Raw genomic sequence first — 27,446 nt, 5'->3', positions numbered from 1 at the left:
GGGCAAGTCCTGTAGGCCTCAGTGACCCACATTAAGCAGAGCGGACATCATCTGCCGTAACAACCTGCCCACAAAGCCAGGGCTAGAGGCAAAGCCTTCCTTGTGAGAAAGTCTAAATACCAGAAGGGGTGAGGCATCGTTGCCATGAGTATGAAGGGCCTGAGGTGTCTCCTTTTCCGTGTCTCTCCCACCATCCTTCTCTCTCCTAGGAGGGCCAGTTTCTGAGTGCCCCAGAGGAGAATGCTGTAGTGAACACAGCCCTGTACAGAGAAGACAGCAGCTCGATTCCTTTCATTTCTCAGACATTAGCCCCTCACTCGCTCTCCGGGAGGATAACGGGGTGTGCGCAGCTCCTCCCCTTCTTTCCTGAAGAAACCTCAGTGGCTTCCGTGCCCTTGCCAGGGTGAGTGTTCTCCTGAGTCCTTCCTCTGCTCCTACAGAATAGAGAAGGGGCTTCTGTTGCCATCAGCTTAGTAAGCCTGGTGCGATGGATGCCCCTGACAGGGAAAGCCATTTAGGGGAAGACCTGGGACTACAGCCCGGAGGTCCTGGGTTCTTTTGTGGTTTTTTCCCCGTGCTCTCCTCTCTCAGATGAAGCCTGCTGCCTGTTAGCGTGAGTGTGAGGAGACTTACTCAGACCAGTTCACTGCCCGCACCCACTGCATCAGGCAGCGGGGAACCCTCACTCCAGCGAAGTCCTTGAGCCTTGTCATGTTGGGCGCATGAGGGATGGGCTGGAGTTCCAGAGCAGGGAGCTGTCACAGCTCGTAAGGGGAGCCTCGAGAGTGGTCGTGCAGGAGGACTCCCCAGTGGGCCTCGTGGGGACCCTGTCAGACCCTCTGGATGTCTCGGTGACCTGAGGTCATCCCAGAATCCCCCTGGTTTTAAGCAATTGTATCTCTAGCTGTCTGAGGGTTGGCAACGCTGTTTACTTCTTCTACCCCTGACCATGACTCACTTGTCTGTAAGGTGTGGCCCCTCCTAAGGGCCGTATTGTTTTGGGAGGTTTAAGTAAAAAGAAGATGTGGATTGGTCCATGACCTGCTTGTCCTGTTAACACAGAGGAGTCCCTGCCACAGCCTTGCACCCTGCACTTAACCTGTACCTCGCCTAAAGCACACTAGGCCAGGACAAATTCCAGTGTGTCCAGAAAGTCTTCCTTGAGAACTCCAGCTCATACTGATGATATCGTACACATTTTAACCATCCATTTATTTAAGAAATATTGGGTACCGGCCAGGCGCAGTGACTTACCTGTAATCCCAGCACTTTGGGAGGCTGAGGTGGGCGGATCACCTGAGGTCAGGAGTTCGAGACCAGCCTGATCAACATGGAGAAAACCTGTCTCTACTAAAAATACAAAGTTAGCTGGGCATGGTGGCGCATGCCTGTAATCCCAGCTACTCAGAAGGCTGAGGCAGGAGAATTGCTTGAACCCAGGAGGCAGAGGTTGCAGTGAGCCGAGGTGATGCCATTGTACTCCAGCCTGGGCAAAAAGAGCGAAACTCTGTCTCAAAAAAAGAGAAAAAAGAAATATGAAATATTGGGTACCTATGTGTAAAGTGTTATGATGATTATTGCTATTGCAAATGAATCAAACGTATTCTGTCCTCAAGTCACTTACAGAGACAGACTCTATAAAGAAGTGACTCACCTAAAATGTAAACAGTCATAAATTCCAAGAAATGGTGTATATTAATAGTTTAGGGGGTGAGGAGAGAGAGAGAGAGAAAGAGACAGAGAGAAGAGGAGAGCAGAAGAGAGGAAGAAGGAGAGAGAGATTCTTTTTAGATGGAGAAGTTTCAAGGAAGGATTAATTCATCAGTCAGCATTTGAGTCAAGTTGTGAAATATCTGGGCATGTGCCGTTGGAGGGAAACCATTGCAGGTGGGGAAAACAGCATGAGCAAGGAGCTGGAAAATCACAGGGTTGCTGTCCAATGCTTCTGTTAAAATGGACCTGACAGGAAAAAGGGAAGTAGTCAACTATCCTTTAATATAACATATGTAAACAGCTATCACCCTTTGATTTGTTGATTTGCAAAGCATTATCAGTTACCACCTCTGTCGGTGATAATCAGGCCAGAGGATGATTTCTGCCCTCCTCCAAGTCATGTGATGTTAGAACTTTAAGGACCTCTTGGAGATCACCGCATCCACATTCTCACCCATGTGGCATCCCCTCTGCAGCTTCCCCGTGGCCTGAGCACACACAGTGGAGACCTCATTTGGAAGGCTGGTCATCGAGACAGCCTCACATTGGAGACATCCCCTTGCTGTAGAGACTCCAGTGAGATGCGCGTTATCCACACGAAACTGCGGGTCAGTCTTTACAGACTCCCTTGACTCTGTTTTTTGAGACAGAGTCTCAGACGGAGTCGCCCAGGCCGGAGTGCAGTGGCGCGATCTCAGCTCACTGCAACCTCCGCCTCCCGGGTTCAAGCGATTCTCCTGCCTCAGCCTCCGGAGTAGCTGGGACTACAGGTGCCCGCCACCACACCTGGCTAATTTTTTGTATGGAATGGGGTTTCACCGTGTTAGCCAGGATGGTGTCAATCTCCTGACCTCGTGATCCACCCACCTCAGCCTCCCAAAGTGCTGGGATGACAGGTGTGAGCCACCGCACCTGGCTGAGATCACCTTGATTCTAAGCGTAGGTGGAGGAGTCTTTGTGCAAGTGGCTGGATCACCTAAAAGGGCTGGTGACCTTCATGTCCGGTATGGAGAAAAACAATGAAGAGGGAAGCAAGCCATCATCATGCCTCGCAGGCTGCAAATCTGGCAGAGTTCTCTGTCCTGGCTGGGCATTAGAACCACCTGGGAGGCGCTAAGGACACACCCATACCCAGGTACCACCAATTAAACCAATTAAATCAAAATTCTTGGTGAAAGGCCTGAGCATCAGTATTTTCTTCTTAAAGCATCCCAGGTGATTCCGATAAGCATGGGGACTAAGAATCTAATTTAACAGAGTTGGAAATCGAGGCTGGAAATACCACCAAACCTTTGCAAGGTATCTTAAATTTTTGTAACTTTTCTATGTGTCATTTTATAAGTATTTCCTCCTCTCCCTTCAGGGTTATCAGTAAAAGTAAAATGAGAGAAAACAAACAAACAAACAAAACTTTTAATTTGAGGGAGTGGCAAGAAAGAGCTAGTCGTTGGAAGTATCTGCTCAGTTAAATGCTAAGACAGCAGTGATCAGGTGGGTGCTTTAAAAAGTCCTGATGCTGCCGGGCGCGGTGGCTCACGCCTGTAATCCCAGCACTTTGGGAGGCTGAGGCGGGTGGATCACAAGGTCAAGAGGTTGAGACCATCCTGGCCAACATGGTGAAACCCCATCTCTACTAAAAATACAAAAAAATTAGCTGGGCTTGGTGGTGCATGCCTGTAGTCCCAGCTACTGAGGAGGCTGAGGCAGGAGAATCTCTTGAACCCGGGAGGCGGAGGTTGCAGTGAGCCGAGATCGTGCCACTGCACTCCAGCCTGGTGACAGAGGGAGACTCCATCTCAAAAAAAAAAAAAAAAATTCCTGATGCCTGGGTATTATCTTGGGAGATTCTGATTTAATCGGCCTGTGGGTAAATTCTGGACAACAGGAGTTTTGGGGTCTCCCACATAAATCTAATGTGCAGCCAAGGTTGAGACTGGCTGTAAGTCACTTGTTCCATGATTGTGAGTACATTTTCCCTTGACTTCCCTAGTCAGTGCTTACCAGCGGCTGAGGAACTGCTGATAATGCCGGCTTCTTGCTTTTAAAGTCCCACCTAAACACTGCACAGTCAGCCTGCCTGGATGGCTTCTCATTCAGTCCTGCCTCTTCTGCTTTTCAGATCTTAGTGAGACCAGTTAAGACCGTGCCACCAACCCATGCACTCAATTCCCACTTTTATGAACAAAGGATTTAAAAATCATTTTGGTGATCACACCCCTAGGCAGTCATATCAGTCATACTGCTGCTACAGCATTTCTGATTTCTGGAACCTCCTTAATCATTCCTGCCTCTGCATTTCACTGCCCCAGCTCAGGCAATCATCACTGTTCCCCTCCAGCTGCTTCCCATCCTCTGATTCCAGTCTATTCTATGCAAGGGAGTAACATTGCTTTTAAAGAACCTCTGGCCTGGCTTATTCCATGGGCAGTAGAGACATTGATGTTTTTTGATCTGGAGTTGGATATAAAATCTGAAAGATGGGCCGGCGCGGTGCCTCACGCCTGTAATCCCAGCACTTTGGGAGGCCGAGGCGGGCGGATCACCAGGTCAGGAGATCGAGACCATCCTGGCTAACACGGTGAAACCCCGTCTCTACTAAAAATACAAAAAAATTAGCCGGGCGTGGTGGTGGGTGCCTGTAGTTCCAGCTACTCGGGAGGCTGAGGCAGGAGAATGGTGTGAACCCAGGAGGCGGAGCTTGCAGTGAGCCGAGATTGCACCACTGCACTCCAGCCTGAGCAACAGAGCAAGACTCCGTCTCAAAAAAAAAAAAAAAAAAAAAAAAGAAAATCTGAAAAATGACTTCAACGTGGTTTTCCAAGTACATGCCTTCATCATTTCAGGATGTATCATTAGAGCCATTGGTCAATCTACCGTGCCTAAGTCAAGGACAAGGGAAGGACAGTGGCTGTGCAATGCAGAATGTAACTGCACCTGGCAGCAACCAACCCACACGCTATGATCACAACTTTGGTTTTAGAGAGGAATAGCAGATAATACACACAGAAAAACATCATTTTACAGTAAGTCGTTAGTCAAAGTCCATTGTAGGGGCTTAAGTAACAATAACATTAACAATTTATTGAACAAGGAATGTTGAGTTGATACTTCAGAGTGTGGTCCCTCACCTTGGAGAAATGTACTCGGCTGGTCTTTCTGATATCCACAATCATGAATACCTTCTCTGATTCTTGCTACCGCTTTGCTTGACCTTTATTATGTCTAGAAGCCTTTAAACCTAGGTGTTTTTGTTTTGTTTTGTTTGAGATGGAGCCTTGCTCTGTCACCCAGCCTGGAGTACAATGGTGCAGTCTTGGCTCACTGCAACCTCCACCTCTCGGGTTCAAGTGATTCTCCTGCCTCAGCCTACTGAGTAGCTGGGATTACAGGTGCCCCCCACCACACCCAGCTAATTTTTGTAGTAGAGATGTGGTTTCACCATGTTGGACAGGCTGGTCTCAAACTCCTGATCTCAGATGATGCGCCCACCTTGGCCTCCCAAACTGCTGGGATTACAGGCATGAGCCACAATGCCCAGCCTGGGTTATGTTTTTAAATGCATTTTAGTTTCTCTGGATTTCTATTTTGAAACCTGCTTATTAGTTTGGGATGATCCCTCAGAGAGCAATAGGAAAATATCATCTAAATCTAACTATATTCATAGAGGAAGCCTTGTATGTTTTTTAAAACAAAGTTTTTGTCTATATTTAAGGTACAGAACATGATGTTATGAGATACTTGTAGTTAGTAAAATGGATACTATAGTGAAACAAATTAACATATTCATCATCTCACATAGTTACCCATTTCCCCCCTGTGGCGAGGACAGCTGTAATCTACTCAGCAAAAATCCTGAATGCAATACACTTTATTAACTGTAGTTCTCATGTTGTTCCAAGTATTCTGACCTTTTCAGCTAGCAGAGGATGAGAAGGACAAGGTGGTGGTGGCATTGGGCATGTCAACCAAGAGCAAGGTAAAGGCATTGAGGTGATGGAGGAGGTCAACGAGTGAGGGACGGCCTGGGGACTCGCCATGGGGCTTTGAACATAAATGGTTTAAAATATTAATGTTGAATAAGTGAACTGAGTGAACTGATACCTCCCCTGCTGGGACATGTCCTTACAGAAACTCATGGAGCCAGAAGCTGGGACCAATAGGACAGCTGTTGCTGAGTTCATTCTACTGGGCCTAGTGCAAACAGAAGAGATGCAGCCAGTTGTCTTTGTGCTCTTCCTCTTTGCCTATCTGGTCACAATTGGGGGCAACCTCAGCATCCTGGCAGCCATCTTGGTGGAGCCCAAACTCCACGCCCCCATGTACTTCTTCCTGGGGAACCTATCAGTGCTGGATGTCGGATGTGTCACTGTCACTGTTCCTGCAATGTTGGGTCGTCTCTTGTCCCACAAGTCCACAATTTCCTATGACGCCTGCCTCTCCCAGCTCTTCTTCTTCCACCTTCTGGCTGGGATGGACTGCTTCCTGCTGACCGCCATGGCCTATGACCGATTCCTGGCCATCTGCCGGCCCCTCACCTACAGCACCCGCATGAGTCAGACAGTCCAGAGGATGTTGGTGGCTGCGTCCTGGGCTTGTGCTTTCACCAACGCACTGACCCACACTGTGGCCATGTCCACACTCAACTTCTGTGGCCCCAACGAGGTCAATCACTTCTACTGTGACCTCCCACAGCTTTTCCAGCTCTCCTGCTCCAGCACCCAACTCAATGAGCTGCTGCTCTTTGCTGTGGGTTTCATCATGGCAGGCACACCTGTGGTTCTCATCATCACCTCCTACAGCCACGTGGCAGCTGCAGTTCTACGAATCCGTTCAGTGGAGGGCCGGAAGAAGGCCTTCTCCACATGTGGCTCCCACCTCACCGTGGTTTGTCTTTTCTTTGGAACAGGTATCTTCAACTACATGAGACTGGGTTCAGAGGAGGCTTCAGACAAGGATAAAGGGGTTGGAGTTTTCAACACTGTTATCAACCCTATGCTGAACCCTCTTATCTACAGCCTCAGAAACCCTGATGTTCAGGGTGCTCTGTGGCGAATATTTTTGGGGAGGAGATCACTGACCTGAGAGGTAATGGGGTCCCTCCTTTCCTGCCTTTTCTGGACTGAGAAAATTTTCCCATGAAGACAGTAACCAGGAAAAATTCAGCCGCAACTATTTTTCCTATCTCCTGATGCTTGAAGATCGGTGTTAACATATTTGTCCTACTAGGAAACCCTACATAATTTATTCATTCAACAAATACTTAGAGTACCTCTATGATCTGGACAGTCTTCCAAGGCATTGGTGGACAAAATGGACAAAAGTCTCTGCACTCATGCAACTCACATGCTATAAAAGTAGACAAATAAGCATCATATATACCACATGATGATAGTTTCTATAGAGATGAACAAAGATGTTAATATGAAGTCAGGTTCTGCCAAGCAAGCCCTGTGCAAGTTTTACCCTGTTTTTGGCTGTGCCTACTTTCTGGGTAGAGTTAAAGCCTTGTAGTTCTGTGTGCCTGGAAAGCAGCATTCTACAAAGAATGTCCAGTCGGTCAATCACAGCCTAAGTGACCAAGAGTATTTCTGCAATATTTCCTTCTGGTTAGGACATGAGATTCCCTGCAGATCAGAATAGGGGAAAATTTTTTGTTTCTTTGTTTTGTTTTGTTGTTGTTTTGTTAAAAAACTTGTTAAAAAGTTTTTTTAAAAAACCAAAACCATAGGCCTAGTGCGATGGATTATTTCATTCGTTTGCCTTTCGCCTTCATTTTCTTCTCTCCGCTACCACATAAGAATCCTGCTGGATGTTGACCGGGCACGGTGGCTGACACCTGTAATCCCAGCACTTTGGGAGGCCGAGGCGGATGGATCACGAGGTCAGGAGATTGAGACCATCCTGGCTAACATAGTGAAACCCCGTCTCTACTATAAATACAAAAACAAAATTAGCCGGTGTGGTGGTGGGCACCTGTAGTCCCAGCTACTAGGGAGGCTGAGGCAGGAGAATGGCGTGAACCTGGGGGGCGGAGCTTGCAGTGAGCCGAGATAGCGCCACTGCACTCCAGCCTGGGCGACAGAGCAAGACTCCGTCTCAAAAAAAAAAAAAAAAAAAAAGAATCCTGTTGGATGTTTAGGGAGCAGGAAAGGTCTAGAGAGGAAAAGAGCCCACTAAATTAAAACTACATTCATACATATATGATATATCTTAAGGTCATAAAAGGAAGGTTTCATCTCCATTCCCTGCCATGCGTTTTTCTCTCATTTAATGTCACCTTCCTCACACATATGATAAAGTTTTTGAAGGAGTAAATGTTTGTATTACAATCAGGTCCTTAGAATTTTCAATGTAGAATATCCAATGTAACCTTCTTCTCCAAAGTCTTACTTAGCTCTCTCGAAGCTCCTGGCTTAGAAAATACATACCCATAAATGTAGTTCCTGGAAAGGAGGGAGGCATGCATGCCTGTCTTCCTTCCTTCCCAGTGTAAATATATTTATTTTAAAAATTATTCAGAATGTTATACCTAATAGTGGAAACATTCAGACGATATTATTTTGTCAAGTAGGAAATAAAAATCCAAATGTTCCTTCACTGCACCAAAAATCACACTGTTCAGAGTTAACGCCTCTGAAAATTGTTGTGTTTTTTCCTCTAGCGATGTCCTGTATATATGATATGCCCATTTCACATCAGTGGAACCGTACTGTTCTGTGATCTGCTTCCTGTTTTTCCTGCATATTGTGCCATACAATCTTTTACATAATGAAGACTAACATCCTGCTTTATCTGTTTTAATGGTGGCACAGTATATCATTAAACATGTAAGTCACAATTTCTTTCATTAAACCTCTATTTCTATAATTTGGGTTATTTTCAATTGTTTTGCAACAACAACGTTGTGATGAATATTCTTACAGTGCTGTCTTTCCAAATCTCTAGAATTAGTTCCCTGCGATTCATTCTTATGAATAACTTTATCAGATTAAAGGATGTGCAAATACACATTTTGAGATATGCATACACACCTTTCTTAATTTTTGAAACTTTTGCACCAGCTTATAAATTCACTGAATTATGGTAGTGTCTGTTTACTCACATCCCTACTGTCAAGGGCTATTATAAATAGTGTCTTTAATTTTTACAATCTGAAAGTTGAAAAATTATAGTATTTTAATTGAATTTTTTCTAGGTTTATTGGAGTATGATTAAGAAATAAAAAATTGTACCTACGCTATAAAGCATGGTTTGATAAACGTATATATTGTGAAATGATTACCACAATTGAGCTAATTTACATGTTCATCACCTCATATAGTTATGGTTTTGTGTGTGTGATGAGAACATTTAAAATCTATTCCTAGCAGATTTCAAGGGCATAATACATTATTATTAACTATAGTTGTCATGCTGTACAATAGAACTCCAGAACGTACTCCTTCCGCCTAATTGAAACTTTGTGCCCTTTGACCAGCATCCAAGATTATCCTTACTTGTTTTCCTCTATAGGTAAAGTTGGTTTTTCATCCCTTGCCTTCTTTCAAGTTTTTATCTTTTCTTTCATTTTCTAAAGTTTAAATATGGTATTTCTACATGTAGATTATTTGGTATTTATCCTATTTTGTTGTTCGCTGAGTTTCCTAGATCTACGATTTGGTGTCTGTTATTAATGTTGGAAAATTCTCAGACACTATTACTTCAAATATTTATTCTGTCCCTGTTTCTCTCTCTTCTCCTTCTGGTCTTACCATTATGTATAAGTTACATCTTTCCTAATTATCCCACAGTTTTTGGACATTCTCTTTTAGTTTTATCATTTTTTTCTATTTGCTTTTTAGTTTGAGAAGTTCCTATTCACATATCTTCAAGCTCTATTGACATAACTTCAAGTTCACAGATTTTTTTTCCCCTCAGGCATCTCTAGTCTATTGATGAGGCCATTGTCTTAGTCCATCTGGGCTGCTATAACGGAATACATAGAGTGAGTGGCTTATAAACAAGAGAAATTTATTTCTCACAGTTCTGGAGGCTGGGAAGTCCAATATCAAGGTGCTGCCAAAGGACCTGGTATCTAATGAGAGCCCACTTTCTGAGTCATAGGTGGCTGTTTTCTCATTGCATCTGTACATAATGCAAAGGACAAAGGAGCTCTCGGGCTCATTTTGTAAAGCACTAATCCCTTCCATGAGGGCTCTGCTCTCATGACCTAATCGTTTCCCCAAAGCCCCATCCCCAAATACCATCACATTAGAGATTAGATTTCAACACATGAATTTTGACAAACATTTCACTCTATGCACCCGTCAAAGGCATTCTTCATTTTTGTTATGGTGCTTTGGATTTCTAGCATTTCCTTTTGATTCTTAAAGTTTCCATCTCTCTGCTTACATTAACCATCTTACATATTGTACACTTTTCTTCCATTAGATCCCTTTGCATGTTAATCACAGTTATTTTAAATTCCCAATCTGATAATTCCAAAATCTCTGTCATATCTGATTCTGGTTCTCATACTTGCTTTGTCTCTTCAGACTGTGTGTTTTGCCTTTTACCATGTCTTGTAATTTTTGTTGAATGCTGGACATCATGTATGGGTAAAGGGAACTATGGTAAATAGGCCTTTAGTGGGAAGTGTTGTGTTTATATGGCCAGAGTTTAGGCTGTGTTTACTATTTGCTGTAGCCATAGATATCAGTGGGTAAAATTTTCTCTGGTGTCCTTGTGTTTATCTCCCCATTGTCTTTGGGTTTCTGTATATATTTCTTCTTAAATAGGGTTGGAGTCTTGCACTTCTTTCCATTGTAATCCCGTTAGCATATAGGAGCCCTACTGGTGTGGTGGTGAGATGCGGGGGCAAGGAAAGCATTCTATAATCCTGTGATTAGGTCTCGGTCTTACTCAGATCTCATGATGAGTTTGTGCCCCTGCACTGTTATTTCACAAGCACCACTCAGCTTCCTCCTCTCCCTTAAGTGAGACAGGAAGTTTAGAGTTGGGTATTTCCCTTCCTCCATGTTGAAGGTTAGAGGGAGCTGGATATTTTTCTTCCCCCACATTGTCAATTAGGCTCTGGTAAAACCTATAGTTGGGGCAGGCATGGTGGCTTACACCTGTAATCCCAGCACTTTGGGAGGCCAAGGCAGGTGGATCACCTGGGGTCAGTAGTTCAAGACCAGCCCGGCCAACATGGTGAAATCCCATCTCTATTAATAATACAAAAAGTTAGACGGGCATGGTGGTGCATGCCTGTAATCCCAGCTACTCCAGAGGCTGAGGCAGGAGAATCACTTGAACCCAGGAGGCAGAGGTTGCAGTGAGCCGAGATTGCCCCATTGCACTCCATCCTAGGTGATAAGAGCAAAACTCTGTCTCCAAAAACAAAAACAAAAACCTACAATGGGTTAGGCTCTGGTAAAATCATTTCTCTTGAGACCAGCCATTATTAAGGAAATATACTCTGAGCACATTTCAAAATTGCTGTTTTGGGGGTCTGACAGGGGTTGCTTTTCTCCTCCCCCTGTCAGAAGCATAAAAGGATCCTTCTAAAATCTTCACAGTAAGAATCTGGTGGTGTTCCTGGAGGTAAAACTCAGGAAACTGTGAGGGTCCTCTTAAGACTCCCCACACCCCAGCCCAGAGTTTCTAATTCCCAAGCTAGTTCACACCGATTCTCCCGCTTGTCAATCGTGGTCTCAGTGTGTGTACCTGTGCTGGCCCCAGCAGTGGGCTTCTGCTCGTAGGCTTCTGTTCCAGTTAAGCCGTGATTCTTTGTATTCACCTCTCTCCTGTTTTCAGAGCAGCAGCTTTCCCTGTGACTTGAGTTCTTTGAGGAATCTAAGAAGAGTTGTTGCTTTGGAATTTGTTGCGCTTTTTCTTGTGGGAATAGGACTGATGACTTCTAGGCTCTTTACATGTTGGAGTGTAAACCAGGACTCTACATTTTATTTTATTGATAACTGCTGGTGGTGAACATTTATGGTCTTTCCGACTTCTGCTTCTCCCTTTCTGACAGCTGCCAATTTCTGTTTGGCATCCAGGTGGCTCCAGGGAGTGTGGTTCCAGCCAAGGCTCCAGAGTGGGGGTATCAGAATATCTAATGGCCTGGCGACGGTGTGATGGTTCTATATGGGTGTGTGACCTAAGTTACCTTAACAAGATTCTTTACACTAGCATTGCTCAACTCAGTTTCCATGAGAGAATTAAGCCCTACACAAAATGACTCGACTATTTTCTAAATTTCCCCAAAGATACATAGCTGGCAACATTCTAGACGCATAGGACGGAAGTTAGTACATGACAGAGTGTATGTTTTGGGACGTTCAGTTAATTCCCTCAGGGAACTCTGGTAGAAAAGGACAACTCTAGACTCTTGCTCCTCATCAAGCAAAGAAATGACCTTGCCACCAAAAGTCTGAGAGACAAAAAAGAGCTACCAAGTCTGACTTGGGCCAAAACCCAGAAGAGAAAGGAATCCCAAAAACAGACTGCTAATGATTGAACTGCTTCCCCTCAAAACGCATTTGCTGACTCCAACACAGGGACTGAGATAGCAGAGAGTGTAGCTGAGAGGCTAAGAAGTGAGCAGAGTTTTAGCGGCTTATGGGGCTGGAGAGAGAAAACTTGCAGGTAAGGTGCTGCCAAAGGGAAAAGTACAATAAACACTCTCAGCTTTGAAATGGGACTTTTAGCATGCTATACATTCTAGGAGTAAGGCATAATCGGAAATAGGCCAAGCCTCGCAAAGAATGAAACTCAGCTTTAAGCAACTAACTCGATCATGGGTTGGATAAAAGGGATCTACTCCTACCCTTTCTGCCTGCCAGACTCAAAAATAAGTCATTTCTGGAAGAAGAAGCTATCATCCAGAGTAGTGCTATCCAATAGAAATTTCATATGAACCACATACGTAATTTAAATTTTTCAAGAGCCACTTTAATAAAAGTAAAAAGAAACAGGTGAAATTAATGATGTATTTTATTTAATTCAATAATCTAAAATATTACCACTTCAACATGTTAATATTTAAAATTTTTCATCTGTCATGGTTGTAGTGAAAAAAGAAAAATATTTTAAAAATAAAAAATTATAAGTGACAGATTTTACATTTTTATATTTCATAGTCTTTGAAATCTGGTATGTGTTTTTTTTTGTTTGTTTGTTTGTTTTGTTTTGTTTTTTTAGACGGAGTCTTGCTCTGTTGCCAGGCTGGAGCGCAGTGGCGCGATCTCGGTTCACCACAACCTCCGCCTCCCAGGTTCAAGCAATTCTCCTGCCTCAGCCTCCCGAGTAGCTGGGACTACAGGTGCATGCCAGCATGCCCGGCTAATTTTTGTATTTTTAGTAGGTACAGGGTTTCACTACGTTGGCCAGGATGGTCTCGATCTCTTTACCTCGTGATCCACCCGCCTCAGCCTCCCAAAGTGCTGGGATTACAGGAGTGAGCCACCGCGCCTGGCCTGGTACGTGTTTTTTAAACTTACAGCACATCTCAATTAGGATGCCAAATTTGCATCAGAAATACTGGGTCCGGGTTCTCTCATGAGGCTGCCTTAGCGGTATCAGCCAGTGGTGCAGCTGTCTCAAGGCTTGACCAGGGAGGGATAAGCTTCCATGCTCATTCACGTGATCCCTGGTAAGTTTCCACATTTTGCTGGTTGTTGGACTGGGGGCCTCAGTGCCTCACTGTCTGTTGGCTGGAGGCTGCCTTCAGTTCCTTGCTACTAAGGCCTCTCAAAACACGTCTGCTTCCTTCCACAGAGCAATCGAGAAGAGAGCCAGAAAGAGAGGAGATGGAAATCATAGTCTTTTATAACTTAATCTCAGAAGTCATTAGTTTTACTGTATTCTCTTTGTTAGAAGCAAGTCCCTAGATTTCACCCACACCCAAGAGAGGGGACTATATACAGCTATGAATACCGTGAGGCAGCAATCATTGGGAGACATTTTAGAGGCTGCCTGCCCCACAACCCAAATGTCCATCTGTAGGTGAATGGACACTGATAAGTTTTGGCTCTGTGTCCCTACCCAAATCTCATGCTGAATTGTACTCCCCGCGGGTTGGAGTGAAGGAAGAAAATGACAAACACAAAATTCAGCGTCATGGTTACTTCTGAAGGAGAGACATACATAGAGATTCCATGGTACTGGAAATTGAACAATACACAACCAAAAATAAAATGCACAAGAGTGATTAACAAAAAATGCAAATTGTTAACAAATACCAGGAAAAAGATAAACCTTATTACATCAGAGCTATTCAAATGAAAATAATAATGAGAGACAACTATTCCCATAGGATAAAGAAGAATGTATTAAAACAATGGCAATATAGTGTTAGGGAAATGAAGTTAGCGAAAGCAGTAAGAGTGGAGCTGCTTCTCCTGAAGCTGAGAATCTGGGAAGCAAAAGCAGAGGCAGGTATTAAATTATTAAATGCTCACATCTATAATCCCAGAGTGTCCGGAGTTGGTTCCTTCCAGTGGGTTCATGGTCTTGCTAACTTCAAGGATGGAGCTGTGGACCTTCACGATGTGTTACAGCTCTTAAAGATGACATGGACCCAAAGAGTGAGTAGCAGCAAGAAATATTGTGAAGAGCAAAAGAACAAAGCTTCCATAGCATGCAAGGAGACCAGAGTGTGTTGCCGCTGCTGGCTGAGGGGTGGCCAGCTTTTATTCTGTTATTTGTCCCCACCCCTGTTCCGTTTCTGTCCTATCAGAATGCCCTTTTTTTCAATCCTCCCTGTTATTGGCTACTTTTAGGATCCTGCTGATTGGTGCATTTTACAGAGTGCTGATTGGTGCATTTTACAATCCCCTTGCTAGCTACAGAGCACTGATTGGTGCATATTACAATCCTAGCTACAGAGTGCTGATTGGTGCATTTTACAATCCTCTTGCTAGAAAGAAAAGTTCTCCAAGTCCCACTCTACCCAGGAAGTCCAGGGACTTCATCTCTCACCACACTTTGGGAGGCCGAGGCAGGTGGATCACCTGAGGTCAGGAGTTCGAGACCAGCCTGGTCAACATGGTGAAACCCTGTCTCTACTAAAAGTACAAAAATTATGGCCAGGCCCAGTGGCTCACTCCTGTAATCATAGCACTTTGGGAGGCCAAGGCGGGCAGATCATGAGGTCAGGAGATCTAGACTGTCCTGGCCAACATGGAGAAACCCTGTCTCCACTAAAATACAAAAAAATTAGCCAGGCGTTGTGGTGGGCACCTGTAGTCCCAGCTACTTGGGAGGCTGAGGCAGGAGAATTGCTTGAACCCAGGAGGTGGAGGTTGCAGTGAGCTGAGATCATGCCACTGCACTCCAGCCTGGGTGACAGAGCCAGACTCTGTCTCAAAAAAAAAAAAAAAAAAAAGAAAAAGCTTCAGCCCCATCGCTTAGTTTCTCCTGTGGTTTCATGCTTGGTTCATCCGAGCATACTCAGATCACATGACCTAAGGAGCCATGGCCACTGAAAGACAACTCACAACTTGTTACATAAAAGTTGAAGCAGATGGGTCTGGTGCAGCTGCAGTTGGGTTAGATGGAGGCGTCTTTGCTTCACCACAAATCCATAAACTCATTCTGAGCTGGACCTGTGTTCTAATCACTCCGATATCCCCCACAGGCCTTGCTCACGGTGGAGGAAATTTTCTGTCTCCACTTCAATGCCCAAAATTACCCCTCATGTCAACTTCTGGAAGGCTTTTCCTTGGCGAAGTCTTCCCAGAGCCCCATGCATGTCCTTGTTCCTCAGGCTGTAGATGAAAGGGTTAATCATGGCGTCACCACTGCATACATCACTGTGGCTACTGAGTCCTTCATGGAGTAGGTTTGGAGGGGCTGCAGGTACACCATACCCAGAGTCCCATAGAAGAGGGAGACCACAGCCAAATGGGAAGCACAGGTGGAGAAGGCCTTGTATTTCCCAGTGGCTGAGGGTATTTGGAGGATGGCTCTGACAATGCAGGCATAGGATGTGATCATGAAACCTAAGGGGATGAGGAAGATGAAGCAGCCCGTGGCAACCAGTACTGTGTGGTTGACGTGGATGTTGGAACATGCCAGCCTCAGCAGGAAGTACATGTCACAGAAGAGGTAGTGGATCTTTTGAGACCCACAGAAGGTCACCTGGTCATGAGGAGGATATGGATGAGGCCATAGAGGGCAGAGAACACCCAACACAAGGAGAGGAGCAAGATACAGAGCCCAGGGCTCATGGCTGTGACATAGTGGAGGGGACGGCAGATGGCCACATAGCGATCATACGCCATCACGGCCAGGTTGAGGTTGTCCAGGGCCACCAAGGAGACCAGGAAGTAGAGCTGTGTCAGACACCCTGCGTAGGAGATGGCTTTGTTCTGGGACTGGAGGTTCACCAGCATCTTGGGGATTGTGTTGGTGACAAAGAAGAGGCCAGTGAAGGAGAGGTTGGCCAGGAAGAAGTACATGGGGGTATGCAGGCGGGAATCAGAGCTGATGGCCAGGATGATGAGCACATTTCCCACCACCGTGACCAGGTACATGACCAGGAACATCCAAAACAGCATCCGCTGCTGCTCAGGACTCTCTGAGATCCCCAGGAGAAGGAACTGAGAGTTCTCACTCTGGTTGCCTCCATCCATTTCCCCAACTCTCTGCAACATTAACACCAACAAATGTTTACAAGGTGTCCTCAATTTGTAAGATGACAAGAAGATAAGCAAAATCAGCTATTTTCTTAGCATTAAAAATATTTTAGACTAAATTTTATAATCTGTTTAGATAGGCAACAAAGTCATAAGGCACAAAAACAGAACGTGGAAAATCCCTGTGCAACTTAATTATTCCAGCAACTTCTAATCTGGCATACTCAATATTATAGGAATAATATCTATGACTTATTTTAAATCCTATCATCTTACTGTACTCTTGAAATGTTTAAAGATGAGTATGTTATGTTATGACATTGTATAGATTTTTAAAACAGATGTATACATTATAAGAAATAGATATTGTACAACTAGACAAAGGGGAACATATTGGAAAGGAGAGGGAAAAATTATTATTTGCTTATATGATAGTCTATCTGGGAACCCTCAATTGATGAAATGTCACTAGAAATAAAAGGGGATGTCAGTAAAGTTACCAAACACAAAATGAATAGACCCCAAACTAATGGTGCTCCCAGTAAGCCATATAGTGTAGCCATAAAGCCTGTGCCCTCAGAATGCAAATCCGAGTACTACCACCGACTAGCTGTGACATCCCAGGCAGGTTACTTGAGCTCTTCCAGAACTGGGATCCTTCATGTGCAACATGGGGGTGGCAAGGATAAAATTAAGTAATAAAGTATTCAAATATTGCCCATTATTCCATATATTATATCTATGAATTAGGTTAAAATACAATACAAAGCAATCCCATTTCCATTACCTAAGTATTACGATGTTAACAAGAATTGCTCAGGACCTGCAGATTCTCCCAAGAGACATAAGATATACATTTAATAAATAGATAAAATTACCAAAAGTAACGCATAGTCACTTGCATTAACCTGAAGCTCAACCTCTCAAAGTCAAGATCATGGGATTTGGGGGAAACAAAAGCTAACCTAAATTTTACCTAAAAGTAAGCATGAAAATAAGCTAGGAAAAGACTGAAACAGAGTAACGAAGGAAACCCGCTCTGCCAAATATCCAGACTCTAAAGCCTCGTACTGATGCTAGAGTGAGCCGATGAGTAGAACTGGATGGAACTTCAGAAACAGCCAGTACACGTGGATTTAGTGGATTGTTATGGTAGTACTTTTATTTTATTTTATTTTATTTTATTTTATTTTATTTTATTTATTTTATTTTATTTTATTTTTTAAGACCAAGTTTCACTCTTGTCATCAGGTTGGAGTGCAGTGGCGCGATCTCAGCTCACTGCAACCTCCACCTCCCGGATTCAAGCAATTCTCCTGCCTCAGCCTCCCAAGTAGCTGGGATTACAGGTGCTCGCCACCACGGCCGGCTAATTTTTGTATTTTTAGTAGAAACAGGGTTTCACCATGTTGGTCAGGCTGGTCTCAAACTCCTGACCTCGTGATCTGCCTGCCTCGGCCTCCCAAAGTGCTGGGATTACAGGCGTGAGCCACTGCGCCCAGCCTAAAATTTTATTTCAAATGCAATAAAGAGCCTTAAAGGACTTTAAGCAGAAGAGGATATGTTTATTTAGCAACTCTCCTTCTGCTTGCATTTTACCAGGAGTATTTTAATAATCAAGTAGGGCTGCTGCATCTTTAAGCAGATGCTTTTTAAGTTTTTATCACAGTTAACAGCGTTCCCAATATGGAGCCATACTTGTGTTCTTGGTATAAACTATTAAAATTGACTCCCTAATGTTTTATGTGGCTTTTGTAGTTACATTTATAAACAGGATTGGTCCACAGCCTGTTTGTGTGGGGTGGGGGGTCAATCTTACTCACTTTGCATTATCACACCTGCATTTATTTTGCAAAAGAAAATGCAATAACTATGGCAAAAAATACTGCAAGGAAATAGACTTTTTGGAGCTAAGTCACACTGTTATAAGTTATACTGACAGTTATTAAAGAGACTTGAGATCGTACACTTTTTGCTTTTATGCCGGGAATCATTATCACAGTGCTGGACACTGTAGCAAATAGCAGACTTCTTGTATCTGGTCTTCTAGTCTTTCATAAATTTAATTTTATATTTCTTGAAGATCATAACAATATGTTCAAAAACTCATTTTCACACACACACACACTATTATCCTTGAAAACTATTTTTTCGGCATCAATTACTAAGTATTTTTCCACAAAAAAGGAGAAAAACGTACACTCAACAATGTCATTTTGTGACGTGGGAAACTAACAAAAAAGGACATGCTTTTGTTTCAGCATATTCTAATTCTAGAAATTTAATATAATCAGACAATGTAAAAATGTAGGTATTTTCTGAGATGTTTCTCAGAACCTGTTAATAATCGAAAAAAGTGTAGAAATAACATAAACATTCAACATTCGAGATTTTCTTTGAAAGATTACAGAATAAGCAAATCCATAGAGACAGAAGGTAGACTGGTGGCTCCCAGGAGCTGGGGAGAGGGAAACACGAGGAGCGACTGTGAAAGGGTACAGGATTCTTTCGAGAGTGATGAAAATGCTGCAGAATTAGATGTGGTGATAGTTGCAAAAGCACATGAGTATATTAAAACCATTCCGGCCGGGTGCAGTGGCTCATGCCTGTAATCCCAGCACTTTGGGAAGCCAAGGCAGATGGATCACCTGAGGTCAGGAGTTCGAGACCAGCCTGACCAACATGGTGAAACCACGTCTGTACTAAAAATACAAAACATTAGCCTGGCGTGGTGGTGGGCGCCTGTAGTCCCAGCTACTCGGGAGGCTGAGGCAGGAGAATCGCTTGAACCCAGGAGGCGGAGGTTGCAGTGAGCCAAGATCGCGCCACTGCATTCCAGCCTGGAGATTGTGCCACTGCACTCCAGCCTGGGCAACAAGAGTGAAACTTTGTCTCAAACAACAACAACAACAAACAAACAAAAATAATTCCGTTGTACACTTTAAATGGCTGAATTTTATGGCATTACTTACATCTCAGTAAGTCTGTTTTAAAATTACATAATCCATCAAATTAATGGAACACTCTGGAATGATCATAAACAATGATGCTAATATTTTTTTAATTTATATATGGAAAGATGTTTATAGTAATTGTTAAATTAAGAATCCAGTTTATTATTCTTCTATAATAATATAAAAAACATGCGGTTCACCCACACCGGATGCTAGTGCTACTGAGTCTTCAGTGTCACTGTGAGGGTGAAGGCAAGAATATAAAGGGCTCAGCACCCATGCTGCATTGGGTGTGCTTTCGAAATTACAAAGCAGATCACGTATCGCCCCTGTAGTAGCTGAGCTTTCCCACGTCCTCCAGAGCAGGCCAACTTTGTGGCCGGTTCGTCAGTGCTCCAGGCTGCTTTATCCCCAGTGGCCTCTCCTACTCCCTGGCCTTGCACTTCTAGAATGCAAGAAACACTTTTCCTTCCATCCTTAGCCTCACTCTTCCTTTTCACCAAATGCGCTTTCTCCACTCTGATCTTCCATTGTCAGCCTCCCAGTCAAGCACCTCCTCCCGCCCCAGAGGTCACAGTGACAGGTTCTGCGTCATATCTTGGTCTTCATATTCTTTTAGGATGGTCCATCTCATGTTTTTCCTAAGTGTCTGTTTTCCCACGACACTGTGAGCCCCTCCACAGCAGGGAAAACATCATTGTCATTACTGCATCCTCAGGACCTCAGCCAGTGCCAGTCATAGTGTAGGCGTCCATACACAAGGGCTGAACTGAACTGCATAGAATATTCGACACTCCGTGCAATTGAGAACAATAAGTAAGGAATCGTGATGAGCCCAAGAGCCTAAGAAAGTAAGGGACAGTACAGAGAAAAATGCAGTTGTGCGAAAATCCAGCCAGTGTGCCAGCAAAGTGTAGAGCCTGTTCTGCAAATTCAATCGGAAACATTATTAATTTGAAGTAATGAAGAATAAATAAATGCAGATGTGGGAACTGTGAGTAACCCAGAAGGAGCTCCAGGTGAAGGGCAGAGGATGAGGCAGGCCCTGCATTTAGGAAATGAGTGGATTCATTACTCCAATTCCCCAAATCCAGTTCTCAGATATTCAGTGCCACTGGTATGTCAGAAAATTTCGAGTCAGAAGCTTGGATTTGAATCCAAATTTAACACATAACAACTGGTTTTTGAGCAAACCACCACCTTTTACTCAGCATTTGGTCAGACAATGTGTTAAATACTTTGTATAAAGATCTTTAGTTCACACGACAACCTACTTGGTCCTATCGTCCCATTTTATAGATGAGGAACTGAGGCTTGGAAAGTAAGTTTCCTGAAATTGCTTGACTAGTGAGTGATGAAGACCAGATTTGATTCCCCTATTCTGTCGCTCAAGTCCACTCCCTAACCAGCCTGGTGCCTGGAGTTCAGGGCCCTCTGGGACTCTTTCCTGACAGGTGACAGGGAAAGCCAGAGACCCCCAGAGGAATCAATACCACTGCTTTCTAGCCCTCACGGCAAAGGTCTCCGGACCCTGTGCATCAGAATCACCTGTGATGCCTCAACACAGAAAGTCAGTTTTCTGGCCCCCTGTTTTGAATTCTGCTCTGAGAACCAAGTCTTTTTAGGAAGGACCCAGTGATTTGGATCCTACGCTTTGGGAAACACTGCTCTGAGTCCGTAAGAGTCAGTGGTTCTGAACAGTTGTGTGGTCAGATGGCCTTAGAGAGACAAACCCCCTTGCAGCGTGGCTGGGGGAAGAGGGGAGAGAACGCAGGGGCCATATGGAAAAGGGCTCCACGCTTGGTGTCAGGACACTGTGCTTGGTACCTCCTCTGTCGTTTCCTGGCTGCATGACCTCGAGCAGGGCATGCAACATCCCTGAGCCACCTCCTCGCACCCACAAAGACTTTCTTGCGGGTTGTGAGAATCACATGCAACAGGGCGTGTGACAGCACTTTGCAAACAAGCAGTAAAATAATTGCAGGGATTCTTCGATTCCCTTCCAACACTAATACGCGAGATTATACGAAGAGTTTTTAAAGTATGCAAGGATGTTTGTGAGAGGGAAATGGAGAAGAGAGAAAAAGGAAGGAAGGAAGAAAGAAAAAGCAAAGAGAAAGGAAAGAAAGGAAGAGAGAGGAATGAGAGGAAGGAAGGAAGGGAAAGAAAAAGGAAAGAAGGAAGGAAAGAAAGAGAAAGAGGAAGGAAGGAGGAAGAGAGAGAAGGAAGAAAGGAAGGAGGGAGGGAGGCAGGAAGAGGGAAGGAAGGAAGGAATGAAGGAAGGAAAGAGAAAGAAAAGAGAAAAAGAAAAGAAAGAGAAGGAGGGAGGGAGGAAGGAAGGAAGGAAGGAAAAGGAAAGGAAGAAAAAAGAAAAGAAATCAAGCCTGAGGCTGAGCCATCCAGACCTTACCCAGTGTCCGTGCTGCTCTCAGAATTCACAGGTTCTGCTGCCTCCACTTTTCTCCTCCATCCAGTGAACGTTCAGAGTCAGGACATACAGGGCCGTAAGTCTGGTTGTGGGACTCAAGGCTGGAGCAGGGTACAGGTGAAAACAGGAGAACTGGCGCCTGGACCTTTGGTCCCCAGAAGAGAGGAGACACAATGTAAGACCGGGTGCCCCAGCCAGGCTGCGGGACCCGAAAGCTGATGCCTGAGCCTCAGGTCAGGAAGGAAGGGGCCGTGTCAGAACTGTGTCAGGATTATTTATCAGTTTGGGGGAGGCCTCAGGGAGGCAATCCCAAGATGGTGTCTTCAGATAAACCTGGGTAATTGCCTCAATCTCAATATCTATGTGCAAAGGCCTTGGGAAATGAGTCTTCTTTACAAGGAGTAGGCCAGAGTCTCCCTCCTCCCTCACATGGACACCTTCCTGCTCCATCTCCCTTTCCTCTTTCTGGTGGATAGGATGCTCTTGGCTCTCCCAAATCATAGCTCCCAAAGCCCTCCCTCTCTCTGACCAAACCATGGCTCCCTCAGTCCTCCCTCTCTCTGCCTCAGCCCACCCTCTCTCTGCCTCAGCTGGCCCTCTCTCTGCCTCAGCCTGCCTTCTGTCTGACCAAACCATGGCTCCCTCAGCCTACCCTCTCTGCCTCAGCTGGCCCTCTCTCTGCCTCAGCCCACCCTCTCTCTACCTCAGTCCTCCCTCTCTCTGCCTCAGCTGGCCCTCTCTCTGCCTCAGCCCACCCTCTCTCTGCCTCAGCCCACCCTCTCTCTGCCTCAGCCCTCCCTCTCTCTGCCTCAGCTGGCCCTCTCTCTGCCTCAGCCCACCCTCTCTCTGCCTCAGCCCACCCTCTCTCTGCCTCAGCCCTCCCTCTCTCTGCCTCAGCTGGCCCTCTCTCTGCCTCAGCCCACCCTCTCTCTGCCTCAGTCCTCCCTCTCTCTGCCTCAGCTGGCCCTCTCTCTGCCTCAGCCCACCCTCTCTCTGCCTCAGCCCTCCCTCTCTCTGCCTCAGCTGGCCCTCTCTCTGCCTCAGCCCACCCTCTCTCTGCCTCAGTCCTCCCTCTCTCTGCCTCAGCTGGCCCTCTCTCTGCCTCAGCCCACCCTCTCTCTGCCTCAGTCCTCCCTCTCTCTGCCTCAGCTGGCCCTCTCTCTGCCTCAGCCCACCCTCTCTCTGCCTCAGCCCACCCTCTCTCTGACCAAACTCCTAGCTCCGCTGTCTCAGAGCTGAAAGGACTTCAGATTCAAACCAGGCTACGCAGCCTTATATCCTCCACATAAAGTAATTGGATTTTTAGCACCCTGGCCAAACAACACCTCATCTGGCTAACAACTCATCTTGTCTTTGTATCTCCTCTTTATTTTTATTTTAATTTTTGAGACAGGGTCTTGCTCTGTTGCTCAGGCTGGGGTGCAGTGGCACCATCCTCACTGCTCACTACAGCCTCAACCTCCCAGGCTTAAGCGATCCTGACACTTCAGCCTCCCAAGTAGCTGGGACCACAGGTGTGTGCCACCACACCTGGCTAATTTTTTTTATTTCTTTGTAGAGACGAGGTCTCACCATGTTGCCCAAGCTGGTCTCAAACTCCTGGGCTCAAGCAGTTTTTCCACCTTGGCCTCCCAAAGTGCTGGGATTATAGGACTGAACCTAGCCCTGTATTTCCTCTTCTATGGGAAGTTTACTGCCTTCCAACAGATTTCAAGCAACGTGCCTCTGGTCCTCATACTTGGCAGGTGTAAAACATGTCAGTTTGGAGTCCTCCTTCAGGCCAGAGTGACACCATAGGCACTGTGCTGGAGGAGAATATGAATGATTTCAGCACTGTTCCTAGTTCTACTACTAATGGGCCATGATTATCGTTCTAGGCCTAGTTTCCCCTACTTTTCTTTGTTTCTTTTTCTTTTTTTTTCTAGACCGAGTCTCGCTCTATCACCCAGGCTGGAGTGCAGTGGCACGATCTCGGTTCACTGCAACCTCCGCCTCCCGAGTTCAAGTGATTCTCCTGCCTCAGCCTCCCAAGTAGCTGGGACTGCAGGCGCCCGCCACCACGCCCAGCTACTTTTTTGTATTTTTCATAGAGTTTAGTAGGAGTTTCACCATGTTAGCCAGGATGGTCTCAATTTCCTGACCTCGTGATCTGCCTGTCTCAGCCTCTCAAAGTGCTGGGATTACAGGCGTGAGCCACCGCGCCCAGCAGTTTCCCCTACTTTTCAAATCTAACAATAACAAGCCCTCCATGGGGAGATTATGAGGTGGGCAGGGCTGCCTCGGTGCCACCACCCAGCCATCCCACAGAGTCATTTGGAGAAGGTACCCTCTCACCTGCTACTGAAGTCCCTGCATTCAGTCTTCACCCCTGCATCCCCTTTCTGGGAGCAGCCCAGACTCCCGACACCTCTCATCAAAACCAACCTCAGTTCTACTCATACCCAGAGTTTATCTTGCCGTTCATCCTTTTCTTGTGCTGTTCATGTGTTGTTGACGGCAGGCATTGGGCTCAATGCTGCAGATACCACCAGGAACAAGATGAACGTAACTGCCTCCCCTCCTGGAGTCTGCAGACCAGTATGGGAGAAGTCTTCTAAAGTAAACAGACCGGGAAATAAAATCATCACAAACTGATGAATGCCCCCAGGAAACGGGAATCTGAGCTACAGATAATAGGGGAAGAGAAGTGATCGACTTCTTAGATCACTTGGTCAGAAAAGGTATCTGATGTTGGCGTGGATGCAGTGAACAGGGAACACTTGTACACTGCTGGTGGGAATGTAAACTAGCATAGTCACTATGGAAAACAGTGTGGAGAGATTCCTTAAAGAATTAAAAGTAGAACTACCGTTTGATCCAGCAATCCCACTACTGGGCATCTACCCAGAGGAAAAGAAGTCATTATTCGAAAAAGATACTTGCACACACGTTTATAGCAGCACAATTCGCAATTGCAAAATCGTGGAACCAACCCTAATAACCATCGATCAACGAGTGGATAAAGAAACTGTGGTATATATATGATGGAATGCTATGCAGCCATAAAAAGAATGAATTAACAGCATTTGCAGTGACCTGGATGAGACTGTAGACTATTATTCTAAGTGAAGTAACTCAGGAATGAAAAACCAAACATCGTATGTTCTCACTGATATGTAGGAGCTAAGCTATGAGGATGCAAAGGCATAAGAATGATACCGTGGACTTTGGGGACTCGGGGGGAAGAGTAGGGGGTGAGGGATAAAAGACTACAAATAAGGTGCAGTGTATACTGCTCGGGTGATGAGTGCACCAGAATCTCACAAATACCACTAAAGAACTTACTCATGTAACCAAACACCACCTGTACCCCAATAACTTATGGAAAAATAAAAAAATAAACATCTAAACATAGAAAAAAAACAAAAGAAAAGATATCTGAGAAAGAGACATTTAAGCTAAGACCAGAAAACTGAGAGGGTGTCACCTACTCAAAGGACTGAGAAAAGACCTTTCCAGAGAGAGGAAACAGCACCTGCAAGGACATGAAAGTGGGGAATTAGCTTTTTGTGTTCCAGGACTGAGAGAAAGTCAGTGCTAGTGTTTTGTGAGCAAGATGATGACACAAATTAACGTCAGGAGGGAAGGAGGGGCAGATGGAGCTGGTGAGTCTTTCTGTTTTTTATCCTAGTTACAATGAAAGGTTATTGAAGTATTTTGAGCAGGGGAGTGGATTGATTCAAATAGGTTGAAAGACGGTCATTCGGGTTGCTATATGCAGACAAGGCTTGGAGACAGACAGAAGCAAGTTTGGAAGACCAGTGGCTCAGGCAGGAGGGGAGGGCTGCTTGAACTAGGATAGGACCAGGGAAAATAGGAACATACATTAGCTACCTACATCTGGAGGTGAAATCCTGAAGATTCAGTGGTGGACTGGGTCTTGGACATAAAACAGAAGGGAAGATCAAGGATGGCCTCCATTTTCTTCTTAAGGAATTTGGGGAGGTACTTAATGAATTAACACGAGAAAGGGTTTAAGCTCCTGAGAGGCGAGCAGGGAGATGGCAGGCGGGTACTGAGATACGTGAGAGGTTTTGTATGGGGATACAAATTTGGAGACATACAAAATTATCTTGAGCCGTCGAGTCAGATGAGATCATCTACAGAACAGGAGAGGGAAAGGGGAGGTCTAAAGAAGAGGTCTTCATTTCTTTGAATTCTTTTCCAACTTTTTTTTTTTTTTTTTTTTTTAGACAGAGTCTCACTCTGTCGCCCAGGCTGAAGTGCAGTGGCGCGATCTCGGCTCACTGCAAGCTCCACCTCCTGGGTTCACACCATTCTCCTGCCTCAGCCTCCCGAGTAGCTGGGACTACAGGCGTCTGCCACCACGCCCAGCTAATTTTTTGTATTTTTTAGTAGAGATGGGGTTTCACCACATTAGCCAGGATGGTCTAGATCTCCTGACCTCTTGATCCACCCGCCTTGGCCTCCCAAAGTGCTGGGACTACAGGCGTAAGCCACCGCGCTGGGCCTCCTGGAGGTTTTTTTGAAGGGATGTTAGGAAGCCAATAACTACCATTTTACTTTCTTCAATATTTAGCATCTGTTCAATTCTCTATTTCTTGGGCCAATTTTGGCATGTTATGTTTTTCCAGGAAATTGTCAGTTATATATATTAGGCATATAGTGGTTCATAATGCTCATTATTTTTATTTTTTACTTGTTTATTTTTAATTTTTGTGGGTATATAATAGGTGTGTATATTAATGAGGCACACAAGATAACCTGATACAAGCATGCAATGTGGAATAACCGCATCATGGAAAACGAGGTATTCATCCCCTCAAGCATTTATACTTCGTGTTACAAACAATCCAATTATACTCTTTTAGTTATTTTTAAATGTACAATTAAATTATTATGGACTATAGTCACCCTGTTGAGCTATCAAATATTAGATATTATTCATTCTATTTTTTTGTACACATTAATCATTCCCGCTTCTCCCCCATCCTCCCACTCCCCTTCCCACCCTCGGGTAATCATCCTTCTACTTTCTATCTCCATGGGTTTGTTTTTATTTTTAGCTCCCAGAAATAAGTGAGAAAATATGAAGTTTGTCTTTCTGTGCCTGACTTATTTCACTTAACATAATGTCCTGCAGTTCCATCTATGTTGTTTCAAATCTCATTCTTTTTTTAGTGGTAGAATTACTTTTATTCAATTATGATTCTTTTTTATTTTTATTTTTATTATACTTTAAGTTCTGGGATACATGTGCAGAACATGCAGGTTTGTTACGTAGGTATACACGTGCCATGGTGGTTTGCTGCACCCATCAACCCATCATCTACATTAAGTATTTCTCCTAATGCTATCCCTCCCCTAGTCCCCCACCCCACCCTGCGGCAGGCCCTGGTGTGTGATGTTCCCCTCCCAGTGTCCATGTGTTCTCATTGTGCAACTCCCACTTATGAGTGAGAACATGTGGTGTTTGGTTTTCTGTTCTTGCAATCGTTTGCTGAGAATGATGGTTTCCAGCTTCATCCATGTCCCTGCAAAGGATATGAACTCATCCTTTTTTATGGCTGCATAGTATTCCATGGTGTATATGTGCCACATTTTCTTTATCCAGTCTGTCATTGATGGGCATTTGAGTTGGTTCCAAGTCTTTGCTATTGTGAATACTGCCACAATAAACATACATGTGCATGTGTCTTTATAGTAGAATGATTTATAATCCTTTGGGTA

The 27,446-nt window shown here is 44.8% G+C and overlaps 3 protein-coding genes across 9 annotated transcripts in view; 2 read left to right on the top strand and 1 right to left on the bottom strand.

Annotated features, from left to right (window-relative positions):
- Positions 1-27,446, top strand: part of SPATA22 (spermatogenesis associated 22) — a 411,549-nt gene that overhangs the window by 251,201 nt on the left and 132,902 nt on the right. The window lies entirely within an intron of this gene.
- Positions 429-7,440, top strand: LOC100974278 (olfactory receptor 3A2). Its single transcript, XM_014341923.5, has one exon. It carries the CDS (start codon positions 5,830-5,832, stop codon positions 6,793-6,795), a length of 966 nt encoding a protein of 321 aa, XP_014197409.3. The 5' UTR covers positions 429-5,829; the 3' UTR covers positions 6,796-7,440.
- Positions 8,558-16,668, bottom strand: LOC129394411 (olfactory receptor 1D2-like). Its single transcript, XM_055101371.2, is given in 3 exon segments — positions 8,558-15,486; positions 15,489-15,836; positions 15,839-16,668. Coding segments are annotated over 3 exon segments (957 nt in total). The 5' UTR covers positions 16,353-16,668; the 3' UTR covers positions 8,558-15,391.

Source organism: Pan paniscus, chromosome 19, assembly GCF_029289425.2.
Source record: "Pan paniscus chromosome 19, NHGRI_mPanPan1-v2.0_pri, whole genome shotgun sequence".
Taxonomy (NCBI): domain Eukaryota; kingdom Metazoa; phylum Chordata; class Mammalia; order Primates; family Hominidae; genus Pan; species Pan paniscus.
Note: the sequence above shows the minus strand (reverse complement) of the source record. Positions and strands in the feature narration are given on the sequence as shown.